This window comes from Carcharhinus amblyrhynchos, chromosome 2 (genome assembly GCF_965287045.1).
Source record: "Carcharhinus amblyrhynchos chromosome 2, sCarAmb.v2.hapA, whole genome shotgun sequence".
Classification (NCBI taxonomy): Eukaryota; Metazoa; Chordata; class Chondrichthyes; order Carcharhiniformes; family Carcharhinidae; genus Carcharhinus; species Carcharhinus amblyrhynchos.
Window position 1 is genome coordinate 143,993,666 of NC_137325.1, and position 15,109 is coordinate 144,008,774.

Below are 15,109 nucleotides of genomic sequence, written 5' to 3' on the forward strand. Positions count from 1 at the left end.
GTTCCATGCAACCCCCATCCTAACGCTATCAATACACACAGAAGAATCTATTTAAATTGTCTTTGTGAGTCAGATTTAAAATGCTCGAGCAGAGATTTTTTTGACAGGTCACCGCTGACACCATGGACCAGGATGCCAGCCATGACTCAGTGGGTCGCAAGCACTCTAGCCTCCGAGTCTGTGGGTTCAAGTCTCATTCCGGAACCATGCCCAGAATTTAATTTGACACTCCAGTGCAGTACTGATGGAGTGCTGCATTGTCCAAAGCACTATCCTTTTGGACAAGATGTTAAACTGAGGATCCCACCTGCCATCTCAGGTGGATGCAAAAGATGCCTTGGAGCATATTGAAGAGAAGCAGACATGGAGGATCCTGTGCCCACCTCCAACTTAATCTGCTCACCATCAATTACAACTGTAGCAACAACAGGCTCTGCTCACGCCTCACTAACATTAACCATGTTGAAGGTCTGCTCTGAGCTTATCACGTGGTGCAGAACTGATTGAGGCTTCTTTAAATTTTATTGTTCAGTCTTGTCTTTTCCTCTGCCTTTTCTCGCTAAATGCCCTTTCTTGCTGAATCAGTGACAGTATCCATAAACCTGCAATGATTGGTATAGTGCAGCTCTCCATACCCTCTGCTTTAGCTTTTTTTCTGGGAACTTCTTTCTCTATTTCATAGAATCCCTACAGTGCAGAAGGAGGCCATTTGGCCCATCAATTCGGTACTGACCACAATTCCACTCAGGTCCTATTGTCGCAACTCCACATTTATCCTGCTAATCCCACTGATACTAGGGTCAATTTAGCATGGCCAATCAATCTAACCCACACACCTTTAGACTGTGGAAGGAAACCAGAGTACCCGAAGGAAACCTGGGGAAAGAGAAACACCGCACAGACAGTGATCCAAGCCAGGAATTGAACCCGGATCCCTGGCACTGTGAGGCAGCAGTGCTAACCACTGTGTTACCATACCACCCCTGTATTTGGGACAGACTGTGGTGGTCAGGGCACGGTTTCAAAATTTGCGGATGATATGAAGGTTGGAAATATTGTCATCTGTGATGAGAATAGTCTTGAACTACCAAAAGACATAGTTATATTGATGCAAAAACAGAAAAACGCTGGCAAATTTCAGCAAGTCTGACAGCATCTGTGAAGAGAGAATAGAGCCAATGTTTCGTGTCCAGATGACCCTTCACTGGAGTTCTAACTTGAGAAAGGTTGTGAAGGCATTGGAGAGGAGATTCACAAGAATGATTCCAGAGATAAAGTACTGTAGCTGTGACGATGGACTGGAGAGATTGGGACTGTTTTCCTTGGAGAAATGAAGGCTGAGAGGAGATTTCATACAGGGATTCAAGATCCTGACGGATACAGAAAGGGCAAATGGTGAGAAATTGTTCCCACTCAAGAGAGCACCAGGAAATAGAGGGCACAGATTCAGAATAATGGCCAAAAGGAGTAAAATGTGAGGAAATAAGGAAACATTTTTCCACCCAGCGGATAATTGGAGACTGCAATGGGCTTCCTGAGAGTGTGCTGCGAGACAGGTTGGATTGAGGATACTCAAAAGGAAATTGGATTGCTATCTGAAAAGAGAGAACGTACAAAAGAATAAGGCAGGGGAATGGGACTGGGTAGAATGCTCCTTCAGAGAGCCAGTGTATACTGGATGGGCCAAATGGCCTCTTTTTGCACTGTAAAGATTCTATGACCACCATTCCTCCCCCTCCCTTGCAACATCATTCCTTCTGCTGTCCAATAAGAACATAAGAAATAGGAGCAGAAGTAGACCATCTAGCCCTTCGAGCCTGCCCTGCCATTCAATAAGATCATGTCTGATCTGTCGTGGCTCAGTTCCACATTCCCGCCCTCTCCCCATAACTCTTAATCCCCTTGCCTATCAAAAACCTATCAACCCACGTCTTAAAAATATTGAGCGAGGCAGCCTCCACCACTTCAACAGGCAGAGAATTCCAGATATTCACCACCCTTTGAGTGAAGAACTTCCTCCTCAACTCCGTTCTAAACCGCCCCCCCTTTATCTTGAAGTTGTGCCCTCTAGTCCTACTGTCATTTCTGAGCAGGAAGAGCCTCTCCACCTCTATCCTATCCATCCATCATCTTATATGTCTCAATGAGATCTCCCCTCATTCTTCTAAACTCGAACGAGTACAAGCCTAGTTTATTCAGCAATCTAATTAAGATTGTAGAACTGTTTCCTTTGAGAAGTTTGAGAAGAGATTTGACGGCTATTCCAAATAATTGGGCATCTGGACAGAGTAGATAGGGAGAAACTGTTCTCACTGGTGAAGGATGGAGATCGAGGGAACAAGGCAAAAGAAGCAATGGCAACATAAGGAAAAACATTTTTACTCAGCAAGTGGTTGGGATCTGTACGGTGCTGCCTGATAACGTGGTAGATGCGGCTTTATTTCGGACTTACAAAAAGTCACTGGATAATTATACAAAGAGAGATCCTGCAGGTCCACCGGGAGAGGGAAGTGGGATTAGTGGAGTTGCGCTTGGTCGGTGCAGACACAATGGGTTAAAGGCCTCCTTCTGCTTTCTAATCAGTCTATGATCCTACTTACTTCAGGACAGGTTCAGGAGTCAGCATCGTGCAGTCAATCTCCAGGATCTGCTCCTCCTGGATAAAGTGCTGCCTCCAGATCTGGAGGATGTTGTTCTTCAGAGCACAGCCGACAGGGCCAAAGTCGTACAGTCCACTCACACCTGATCAAAGTACAATTAGATCCCATTTATTCCACTGGGTGCAAATTCCCCTCTCACCACACACCCTGTTTCCTCCCACACACTCCCCACAGCTGGGGCTCTGATATCTCAGCCCCACGGAGTATCAGCATTGCTACGGGACAACTGCAGGAATGATGGTGCCACTGGACCAAGTATTGGACCATGGACATGATTTCAAGTTACGTAAAGGTATACTGGATGTTGGGTGCGTCTTTTTCCCAAGTAACAAAACTCTAGAATACAATGCCCAATTTTTTATATTCTTTTGTGAGACATGGGCATCACTGACTGGCCAGCATTTATTGCCCATCTCTAGTTGCCCTTGGAGGGCAGTTGGGAGTCAACCACATTGCTATGGCTCTAGATTCACATGTAGGTCAGACTGGGTTAAGGAGGGCAGATTTCCTTCCCTAAAGGACATTAGTGAACCCAGATGGGTTTTTCCGACAATTGACAATGGTTTCATAGTCATCAGTAGATTCTTAATTACAGATATTTTTTATTGAATTCAAACTCCGCCATCTGCCGTGGTGGGATTCGAACCCTGGTCCCCAGAACATTAGCTGAGTTTCTGGATTGATAATCTAGCGATAATACCACTAGGCCATCGCCTCGCTGACAATGCTACAATGAATGCTGATTCCCTGCATTATCTTCAAGAGGGGGCTGGACTGGTTCCTGGCTGTGGCACAGATGACATTACAGAGAAGGGAAGTGGCTTTATCAAGAACGCTTGGTCAATGTGATCTCCTGGACTTGTTTTGGTTGCCTGAAGGTTTGGGGGGGAAAGGGGGGGGGGGGGAGAGAGAAGGGGAGGTGGGGGGGGGGGGGGCGCTGCGCAGACCAATATTTAACAGTCTTTCCCCCTGTTGGCCCTCCAGTCTCCCTCTCCCAGGAAGCAGCACTGTAGTGGGGGAAAGGGATGTCTAGTCACCAAAGACTGATGGAGGTGGCCTTTCCCTGCTTATCAATTGTGTATGTTTATACTAATGTCCATTTGCCCCAAGCCTGATCCTCCTACCTCCATAGATTGCAAAAGCCTGGTCGTAGAAGAACCTCCTCTTTAATGTGTCCTCCATCTTTGATCTGTCAACTATGTCATCCTTGGGCTGCAGAGCCAGCTCCTGTGGGGAAAAGGATAGTGGAGAGCAATCTGTAGTGAATGAGCATCAAACACACAGACCCTTCAGAGAACTGATACAAGTGAAAACTACACCACGGTGAAAGTGTACATGTTGTGATTTACATATACCACATGCCAGTGTGTACACTCATTGATTCTCATATACTAGATGCCAGTGAGCGCGTACACCCAGTAATTCTCATATGCTAAACAGCACTGAGAGTGTACACTCCATGATTCTCCTATACCAAACTGCAATGAGAGTGTACACTCAGTGATTCTCATGTACCAAATGGCAGCGAGTGCGTACACTAGTGACTCTCATATACCAAACGGCAGTGAGTGTACAGCCAGTGATTCTCATATACCAAATGCCAGTCAGTATGTACACCCAGCGATTTTGAATATAGCAAATGCCAGTGAGTACGTACACCCAGTAATTTGCATATACCAAATGGCAGTGGACCTCATAAACCAAATGGCAGTGACAGTATACACTCAGTGATTCGCACATACCACATGGCAGTGAGAATCTATACTCAGTGATTCTCAAACAAGTAGGTGCATCACAGGACATCGTCATCATCATTGACACCTCTGATTTAGCGCACTGCCATATAACATAACAACTTGTCTTTAACACTGGGAAGTCTCTCAAGTCATTATGCAGTTAGAACATAGGCTGCAGAGTTTTAGGTGTGCTGAATGTTCCACAGGGTGCGAGGTGGCAAGTGGGTACTTTCAATTAGTTAGCAGCAAAATTACAGAAGTACGGATGAAGGCTTCAGCAGCCTATCAGCCAAGGCAGGGTCAAAGACAGGTGACATGGAGAAGGTGGAAGTAGATGGTTGCAGTGAAGAGGAGGATATTGGATTGGAAATTCATCAAAGATGATGAACAGTCAAGAGGACGTGGCAAGATAAAGCTGGATATGGTCCATGCAGAAAATGGGACCCAATGGTGTCTTCAGATGAAGCTGTCAAAGGGCAGCAAGAGAGGTGGAGGGTAACATGACGTGGGAGTGATTTATTACAAGGGATTGAATCACTATGGACAGGTATGTAAGAACGGAACTCCTGCCATCCAGGTAGACCGCAGTTCAAACCTTAGCCTCCAGGATCCTTTTCCGAGCTTTAAGCTCTGCCACAGCTTTATCGATGTCCACCTGTGGAGAATTCTCCGCTTTCAACTTCCGAACAAGTTCTCCCTGGAAATGAACAGTAAAGAGCTGAATGAGAACATGTGAGATCAGCATAGACCCACAGCTAGAGGCTGCGGATCTCAACAACAATTCTCCCACCTGACTAGAGGAACAATGTCACTTTACAGAGAGCTAAGACTGGTACACACTGTGCAGTTATTGAAAACAGTGACTGCTTAAGGTGCTGAGCAAGTTTACAACTGTTTTTGGAGAGGAGGTTCTGAAAATTTCCAGTTAATCTTGGGAATGAGGAGAGCCAAGTGGATCAAGTGTCAGGGGAACATTTACAGGACAGTTATCATTGCTCTGACTGATATGGTGGCACACTGGTTAACACTTGTTGAGTTTATTCATTCCTCTGAATAGACAGATACGAAGCTGAACTACTTTTATTGAACAGGTTTTAAAATTAACCCATTACAGAAAGCAAAAAAAATGGAGATAGATAGAGATAGAGGCAAAACCCAGTATTGTACTGATTAAAGCAACACTCAAAACAGACTCTACACCGAACTAACTAGAGTTCTGACTATAATATATGAGATTCAATACATGTTATGAAATCCCTTGGCACATGCTGCAAAAACAACTTGCAGATTTTGTCTATGAAAAACTTCGTCTTGGCTTCTGAAAAGACCTGTTTTTGCTTGCATTGTAATTTCAAAGAAAGCAGTCAATTTTCCTAGCTAATCCCAGCATGCCTGCTGAGATTGAGAATGTGGTCAAGTTAGTTTGAAAAGCTTAGCATTTAAATGTAATTGCATGGGCAGAAATATCTTAAAATGATCTCTTTGCATTAATGAAACAAGGAGAGCTAATCACACATACAGCATCCCTCAAATCCTTCCTTTGATTCTATATGACCATTCTGAATCATAAAAAATGAAACCTCCTTCAGGTGCAGGAATGGTTGGCTTCCTGTTCCTTTTGTGTTTGCATCATGACTGATTTACCCTTCTCTATCGACATTAAATGGTTACACTTGCATTTAGGAAGTGAGATTTTGCATCATTACAATAATGATAAAGAGTAACGCTAGTCATTGTACATGGAGCTTCCAACTGAGCCTAGCCAACCAGTCACCCAGCTCCACAAGGTGGAGGGTGGGGGCTGGGGGCTGTTTAAGCTTTTCGGCTTCCTTTTTAATGTGTCCAGCCAAATTAGTGATATTTTCTGCGCTGTAGGGTATATATGTGCAGCACTCAGTCCCAATTAAGGCACAAGTGCCTCCTTGTTCAGCCAGGATGTAGTTAAGTGCCATCCTGTTTTGCAGGGCTACCATTTCAGCGTTCATTTCACCTAGGACTTCAGCAGTGTCATTGGCCACCTTTTCCAGGACTGACGCCACGTTGATGGGCTCCCTTGCCACTTTTGCAGCTCCATACCAGGGGAACAGGATAGCGAAGAATCACTCCATTGGTGAAGAATGGAAAAGTCACAGGAGCAGATGGGATTCCAGTGAAGATTTTCAAACTTGGAGAAGAAATTACCCATCATCTCCATCAGCTGTTCCTGAAAATCTGGGACAGAGAAGAAATTCTTGCTGATCTCAGGAATGTTGTCATCACCACCATCTTCAAGAAAGGTGGACTGTGGGAACTACCAAGGAATCTCTCTACTCTCTATCACCGGATTTAAGGTAATTGCCAAGAAAAGCACAGATGCATGAGGGAAACGTTTCATTAAACAGTGAGTGTTGTTACACAGATCAGGAATGCACTGCCTGAGTGCACCATCTCAGTTCTTCTAAGGGAATTTGGATCACCGTCTGATCTGGAAATATTTGCAGGGTGTGGGGAAGGGCACTTTAGAGGGCCAGGAAGATATGACAGGCCGAATGGCCTCCTCCTGCGCTTGTAGCCTTTCTCTGATTCTTTACAGTAAGTACATCATTTGGGATTAATTCCGTCCAGCTTTGTGAAGTTTTGCATTCACACAGCACCTGGTACTCTACCCTGAGTTTGCCATGGAGAAAAACAAAACTGGCTTTTCTGTGACAGCTTTGGCAATCTCAGCACATCTCACAGCTGAGTTAAGTATTTCATTTTTGAAGTACTGAAATACAGGGAATTCAGCAGTAGATTTACACATTGCAAGCTCCCACAACCAACAATTAAATAACGAGGTTGACTGTTAACAAGGTTGACCTTGGCGAGTCGGATAAAGGAAGACCCCAAGGCTTTTTACTCTTATGTGAGAAATAAAAGAATGACCAGGGTGAGGTTAGGCCAGTTAAGGATAGTAGCGGGAACTTGTGCATGGAGTCAGAAGAGATAGGTGAGGCATTGAATGAATAATTTTCTTCAGTGTTCACTAAGGAGAGGGGCCATGGATTTGAGGATGAGAGTGTGATACAGGCTGATAGGATGGAGGATGTAGGATGTAGATGCTCTGAGGGAAGATGTGTTAGCAATTTTGAAAAACCTGAGGGTGGATAAGTCCCCTGGGCCAGGTGGTATACATCCTAGGATACTTTGGGAGGCAAGGGATGAGATTGCGGAGCCTTTAGCTTTGATCTTTGGGTCCTCACTGTCTGCAGGGATTGTGCCAGAGGACTGGAGAGTGACAAATGTTGTTCCTCTTTTCAAGAAAGGAAATAGGAATGACCTTGGTAATTATAGGCCAGTTAGTCTTACTTCAGTGGTCGGTAAGTTAATGGAAAGGGTCTTGAGAGATAGGATTTGTGACCATTTGGAAAGATGCAATTTAATCCGGGATAGTCAGCACGGTTTCGTGAGGGGTAAGTCCTGCCTCACAAATTCGATTGAATTCTTTGAGGGGGTAACTAAGTGTGTGGACAAAGGTAGAGCAGTTGATGTCGTTTACGTGGATTTTAGTAAGGCATTTGATAAGGTTCCCCTTGGTAGGCTCATGAAGAAAGTAAGGAGGTGTGGGATAGAAGGAAATTTGGCCAATTGGATAAGTAATTGGCTGTCTCGTAGAAGACAGAGGGTGGTGGTGGAGGAAAAATTTTCAGACTAGAGGCCAGTTAACACAGGGATCAGTGCTGGGTCCTCTGCTATTTGTGATTTTTATCAATGACTTGGAAGAGGGGGCTGAAGGGTGGGTTAGTAAATTTGTTGATGACACCAAGATTGGTGAAGTAATGGATGAGATGCAGGGCTCTTGCAGGCTGCAAAGAGACATTGAAAGGATGCAGAGCTGGGCCAAAAAGTGGCAGATGGAGTTTTAAACGCGAGGTGATTCATTTTGGTAGGACAAACTTGAACGCGGATTACAGAGTCAACGGCAGGATTCTGAGGAATGTGGAGGAACAGAGAGATCTTGGGGTTCATATCTCTGAAGGTTGCCACTCAAGTGGATAGAGCTGTGAAGAAGGCCTCTAGTGTGTTAACGTTTATTAACAGGGGGTTTGAGTTTAAGAGCCGTAGGGTTATGCTGCAACTATATCAGACCTTGGTGAGACCATATTTGGAATATTGTGTTCAGTTCTGGTCACCTCCCTAAGGAGGATGTGGAAGCATTGGAGAGAGTGCAGAGGAGATTTACCAGAATGCTGCCTGGTTTGGAGGGTGGGTCTTATGAGGAAAGGTTGAGGGAGCTGGACTTTTCTCTTTACAGCAGAGGAGGATGAGAGGCGACTCAATAGAGGTTTATAAGATGATGAGTGGGATTGATAGAGCAGATGTGCAGAGACTATTTCCTCGGGTGGATGTAGCTGTTACCAGGGGGCATGGATTAGTAAATTTGCTGATGACACCAAAGTCGGAGGTGTGGTAGATTGTGAGGAAGGGTGTCATAGTTTGCAGGGAGACTTAGACAGGTTGCAGAGCTGGGCCGAGAGGTGGCGGATGGAGTTTAATGCGGAAAAGTGTGAGGTAATTCACTTTGGTGGGAATAACAGATGTGTCGAGTATAGGGCTAACGGGAGGACTCTGAATAGTGTGGATGAACAGAGGGATCTAGGTGTATGTGTACATAGATCCCTGAAAGTTGGGAATCAAGTAGATAAGGTTGTTAAGAAGGCATACGGTGTCTTGGCGTTTATTGGTAGGGGGATTGAATTTAGGAGTCGCAGCGTCATGTTGCAACTGTACACAACTCTGGTGCGGCCGCACTTGGAGTATTGTGTGCAGTTCTGGTCCCCACATTATAGGAAGGATGTGGAGGCTTTGGAGAGGGTGCAGAGGAGGTTTACCAGGATGTTGCCTGGTATGGAGGGGAGGTCCTATGAGGAGAGACTGAGGGATTTGGGGTTGTTTTCGCTAGAAAGAAGGCAGCTAAGAGGGGATCTTATTGAAACGTATAAGATGATTAGAGGTTTAGATAGGGTAGATAGTGATAGCCTTTTTCCTCAGATGGAGAAAGCTAGCACGAGGGGGCATGGCTTTAAATTAAGGGGGGGTAGTTATAGGACGGATGTCAGGGGTAGGTTCTTTACCCAGAGGGTGGTGAGGGATTGGAATGCCCTGCCTGCTGCCGTTGTAAATGCGCCTAGTTTGGGGGCGTTTAAGAGATCCGTGGATAGGTTTATGGATGAAAAGGGATTGGTTTAGGTTAGAGGGTCATTGTTTTTTTAACTGGTCGGCGCAACATCGTGGGCCGAAGGGCCTGTTCTGCGCTGTAATGTTCTATGTTCTATAACTATAAGGTTCATGGTGGGAGATATAGGGGGGATATCCAAGGTAGATTCTTTACTGAGAGTGGTTGATATGTGGAATGGACTGCCTGCTGTGATAGTGGAGTCGGACACTTTAGGAACTTTCAAGCGGTTATTGGATAGGCACATGGAGCACATCAGAACGATAGGGAGTGGGATAGCTTGATCTTGGGTTTGGACATAGCTCGGCACAACATCAAGGGCCGAAGGTCCTGTACTGTTCTAAATTTCTATGTTTATAGCAATTTCAGCTAATGAATTACTGGTCAAGAACTGGATAGAATACTCCTGAGACCACTTAACAAGCCTGCAAATCTGCGTGTGCACTTGAAACATCGCACGCAACATTGTGTGGCCTCCCCGCACTGCCCCAGCACGCGTGGCCTCCCCACACTGCCCGTTAACTGACGATTGACGCTCGATTGTGAATGTTGTACGTAATTCTTCAGCATTGAGAATGCAGATGAGATATCACAGTACAGTGTAACCAGGAACACAGGAGATATTACAGCATCACTGTAACCGGGAACACACAGGCAATATTACAGCATCACTGTAACCAGGAACACAGAGGAAATATTACAGTACGCTGTAACCAGGAACACAAGAGGTATTACAGCACCACTGTAACCAGGAACACAGTGGAGATGGTGTTACAGCATCACAAAAAGCAAATTCTCTGATCATTACCACGTTGCTAAGTGGGAGTTTGCTGTGTCCATACTGCTAGGTTTCCAATATGACTCCAATCCCACCCAGGTCCTATCCCTCTGACCACACTTCAAACATACTTTATTGCTGTAAAAGACTTTAGGTGGACAGGAAAAGCTCCACATCAATTGCAGGCTTTGTTTTTGAATTAAAATCCATCGCAAAAGCTGTAAATATTCTACAGGAAGAGAAAGTGAAACTTTAGAAGACACACCACTGAAAATATCCAACCACAAAGCGTGTGATATCTGAGCAGGAAATACAGAAACAGCAAAATGCAGTCAGTGGGCAGGGTGAGACCATAGCTCTCTGCTGAAGAGAGGGAAACGTGGCAAGGGGAGGGAGGAATCTGCAAACGCAGATTGCAGCAGGCAGGATGTGCTGATATTCTACACTGTCTGAGTTCACAATGCACTGAGGAACACATGTGGCAGCTCTGCAGAACCACATACAGCTAGCTCTGCACAGCTCAATCTCAGCAATGAAGGAGAAGAGGGTGGAGCAGAGTCTGATTTTAAACAAAAAATCTCTCAGCTTCTCATTTAAAATATGGGTAAGGAGATAACTACTTGACAGGGCTTCAATACAGCTGAAATTTAAACTATTACCTCGAGCAATCTGAGACAATTTACTCTGTCATAATTCGCTGAACTGGTTGATTCCAAATAATACCTCAAAATCAGAATGTGTATAACCACTGCTATTTAATGTTCATAGAATAGAATTCCAACAGTGCAGGAGGCCATTCGGCCCACAAGCATGTACCAACAATCCCACCCAGGCCCTACCCCTGTAACGCCATGCATTTACCCTAGCTAGTCCCCCTGACAATTCAGCCTGGCCAATCAATCTAACGCACATATCTTTGGACTGTGGGAGGAAACCAGAGCATTTGGAGAAAACCCATGCAGACACGGGGAGAACATGCAGACGCCGCACAGACAGTGACCCAAGCTAGGAATCAAACCCGGGTCCCTGGCACTGTGAGGCAGCTGTGCTAACCACCGTGCCGCCCCTTAGACTTTGACTGTAAGCAGATGACACTTTCTTTATAAAAGAAAATGACCGCGGATGCTGGAATCTGAAACCAAGACAGAAAATGCTGGAAAGTCTCAGCAGGTCAGGCAGCATCTGTAAGGAGAGAAAAGAGCTGACGCTTCGAGTCCAGGTGACCCTTTATCAAATCACTTGTGGGAAGGTGAGGCTTTGATAAAGGATAATCTGGACTCGAAACATCAGCTCTCTTCTCTCCTTCTAGATGCTGCCAGACCTTTCTTTATGCTAAGGGAGATATATTTCTGGACAAGTTTACAATGGGTAATAGACACTGCAAGCAGTACACTCCTGTCTGAGTCAGCAGGCTGAGGATTTCAGTCCCATTCCAGAGGCATGAGCACAAAGTTCAGGCAGTGCTGAGTGACTGCAGCAATGTCGCAACTGCCAGCTTTTGGGGCAGCACAGTGGTTAGCACTTCTGCTTCACAGCGCCAGGGACCCGGAGTTTGAGTCCCGGCTTGGGCCACTGTCTGTGTGAAGTTTGCAAGTTCTCCCCGTGTCTGCGTGGGTCTCCTCCGGGTTCTCTGGTTTCCTCCCACAGTCTGAAAGACGTGCAGGTTAGGTGCATTGACCCAAACAGGCGTTGGAGTGTGGCGACTAGGGGAATTTCACAGTGACTTCATTGCAGTGTTAATGTAACCCTACAAGTGATCCTAATAAATAAACTTTAAAAATTTTCAGATGAGACATTCAATTTGCCTTCTCAAGTGGACGTGAAACGGTTCAGTGATATCACGACACTATGCAGAGGGCAGGCGAGAGCCAATATTTATCCTTCATTTAACAGGTGAATGGGTTATCGTATACCTGTCTGTGGGAGTTTGCTATGCACAAAGTGGCTGCCACATTCCCAACATTACAATGGGACCACACTTCAAAAATACTTCATTGCCTGTTAAGCTTTATAAGTCCTGAGGCTGTCAAAGACACTGAACAAATAAATGCAAGTGTTTCATGATTCCTTTACATAAAACTGAAGCATTTGCATCTGATTACCAATTTAATAGTGCAAAACATACCTAAGCAGTTATTAATGCACAGATTGTGTATTAATGATTCAGCAATCCAGTATCAAATGATTAAAGAATAAATGGCTGATAGGTTCATTTTACTAGATTGGTTTTTATATCATCACACTTAGCAATTATCATAATTAGATTAACTGATGACTGGGCTGGATGTACGTTGTCACAGAGTCACCCACAGCACTGGAAGCCATTCAGCCCTTCACATCCCTACCTGCACTCTTTGGGAAAAACCAATCAGTCTCACATCCTATTCTGCATACATTCTGCCCTGTTTCAAGCGCTCGCCCAATTCCCTTCTCAAATTATTGATCCCCACCTATTATCACTCATGTCAAAATATGATGTGGCGATGCCAGTGTTTGACAGGGGTGGGTACAGTAACAGGTCTCACAACACCAGGTTTATTTGGTAGCACAAGCTTTCAGAGCGCTGCTCCTTCATCAGGTGAGTGACTCAGCACCTCACTGTTCCACAAGCCCACAGATAACCTCACGGTGCTCCACTCTCCAGCTTCCACCCTGAGACTCATCTGATGAAGGAGCAGCGCTCCGAAAGCTCGCGCTACCAAATAAATCTGTTGGACTTTAGCTTGCTGTTACCATGTCAAAATAGTTCTTCCTCATGTCCACCAAGCATCGCTTCCCCAAAATCTTAAATCTGTGCCTCTGGCTTTGTATTACCAGCTGATGGGAGCAGAGCTTCCTTCTCCAGATCTGTCACAATCTTGTCCACTTCTCTCAAATCTCACTATGTTCTTAGCAGAACAAAGCTTTGCTAAATCTTATTAACCCTCTGAATTCCTCCATCCCTGGGCACCTCTCCCAGTGCCCACCCCTCCAGTGCCCAGCTCCTCCAGTGCCCACCCCCTCCAGTGCCCACCCCTCCAGTGCCCAGCTCTTCCAGTGCCCACCCCTCCAGTGCCCAACCCTCTAATCCTGTACTATCTCCAGTGCTCACCTTCTGGCCCAGTGTCCATACCTTATTCCCCATGCCAACCCCCCAAGCCCAGTGCCCACCCCCCCATCCCCGGCCTCTCTCACCTGCTCCCGCACCGCCTGCCTCAGCGGCGCCAGGACCTGCTCCTCCCTGCCCGCGTCTCCTTCCATCCCGGCGGCCATGCGCTGCCACAGCGGCTTCTTTTTCTGTTTCTGGAGACCCGGGGCTGACACACACACCGCCCGGCACCGGCACCACGCTCCCGGCAACACCGAGGACCAAGCGGCGGCGGCGGCAACAGCGCGACTGCGGGCAGCAAACCGGAGGAGCATGAGCCGGGGAACGGGAGAGGGTCAGAGACAGCGCTGCCGCTGGGGGGAGGCTGAACTGCAGCAAGGTGGCTGATGTAATCTGGGCGAGGGCAGAGACAGCGCTGCCGCTGGACGGAGGCTGAACTGCAGCAAGGTGGCTGATGTAATCGGGGGAGAGGGCAGAGACAGCGCCACTGCTGGAGGGAAGCTGAACTGCAGCACGGTGGCTGATGTAATCTGGGAGAGGGGGGAGACAGCGCTACCACTGGAGGGAGGTTGAACTGCAGCAAAGTGGCTGATGTAATCTGGGAGAGGGGGAGACAGCGCTCCCGCTGGAGGGAGGCTGATGTAATCTGGGGGGGGGGAGGTAGCGCTGCCGCTGGAGGGAGGCTCAACTGCAACAAGGTGGCTGATGTAATCTGGGATCGAGGTGGGGTGACAGCGCTGCCGCTGGAGGGAAGCTCAACTGCAACAAGGTGGCTGATGTAATCTGGGACCGAGGTGGGGTGACAGCGCTGCTGCTGGAGGGAAGCTAAACTGCAGCAAGGTGGTTGATGTAATCTGGGAGGGGGAGACAGCGCTCCCGATGGAGGGAGGCTGAACTGTAGCAAGGTGGCTCAAGTAACCAAAAGAGAAAACGCTGGAAAATCTCAGCAGGTCTGGGAGCCTCTGTAAGGAGGGAAAAGAGCTGATGTTTCGAGTCCAGTTAACCCTTTGTCAAAGCTAAAAGGCAGAGAAAGTGGAAGATATTTATACTACAGGGGGAGGGAATGAAAGATGAGTCATAGCCGTAGAAACTAGGGGAAAGGCTGCTAATGGCAGCCCAGAGAGAGAATAAAGGGTGTGAATGGCCAAAGGGCAGAGAAGCTGTAAACTGACAGGTGAAAATGCTGGGGGAGGGGAAAATGGGACAGAGATAGAATGTAGAAAAGGGGAAACAGGGGGGAGGAAAGGTAAGGAAAGAGGTATGAATTAGAACATAAGAACATAAGAAATAGGAGCAGGAGTAGGCCATCTAGCCCTTCGAGCCTGCCCCGCCATTCAATAAGATCATGGCTGATCTGTCGTGGCTCAGTTCCACTTTCCCGCCCTCTCCCCATAACCCTTAATCCCTTCTCTTATCAAAAACCCATCAACCCGCTTCTTAAAAATATTTAGCGAGGCAGCCTCCACCACTTCAACGGGCAGAGAATTCCAGAGATTCACCACCCTTTGAGTGAAGAAGTTCCTCCTCAACTCCGTTCTAAACCGCCTCCCCTTTATCTTGAGGCTGTGCCCCCTAGTCCTACTGTCTTTTTTGAGCGGGAAAAGTCTCTCCACCTCTATCCTATCCATCCCATTCATCATCTTATACGTCTCA

At 46.6% G+C, this 15,109-nt stretch overlaps 1 protein-coding gene across 1 annotated transcript in view; it reads right to left on the reverse strand.

Annotated features, from left to right (window-relative positions):
- gars1 (glycyl-tRNA synthetase 1) overlaps positions 1–13,776 on the reverse strand; it is a 38,581-nt gene extending 24,805 nt beyond the window's left edge. Inside the window, exons 1-4 of the mRNA XM_080217689.1 lie at positions 13,543–13,776; positions 4,992–5,093; positions 3,785–3,887; positions 2,601–2,742 (exon numbers count right to left, since the gene is read on the reverse strand). Coding sequence (XP_080073815.1) covers positions 2,601–2,742; positions 3,785–3,887; positions 4,992–5,093; positions 13,543–13,770 — 575 coding nt within the window. The 5' untranslated portion in view covers positions 13,771–13,776. The remainder of the gene's footprint in view (positions 1–2,600; positions 2,743–3,784; positions 3,888–4,991; positions 5,094–13,542) is intronic.
- Between the last annotated feature and the right edge of the window lie 1,333 nt (positions 13,777–15,109).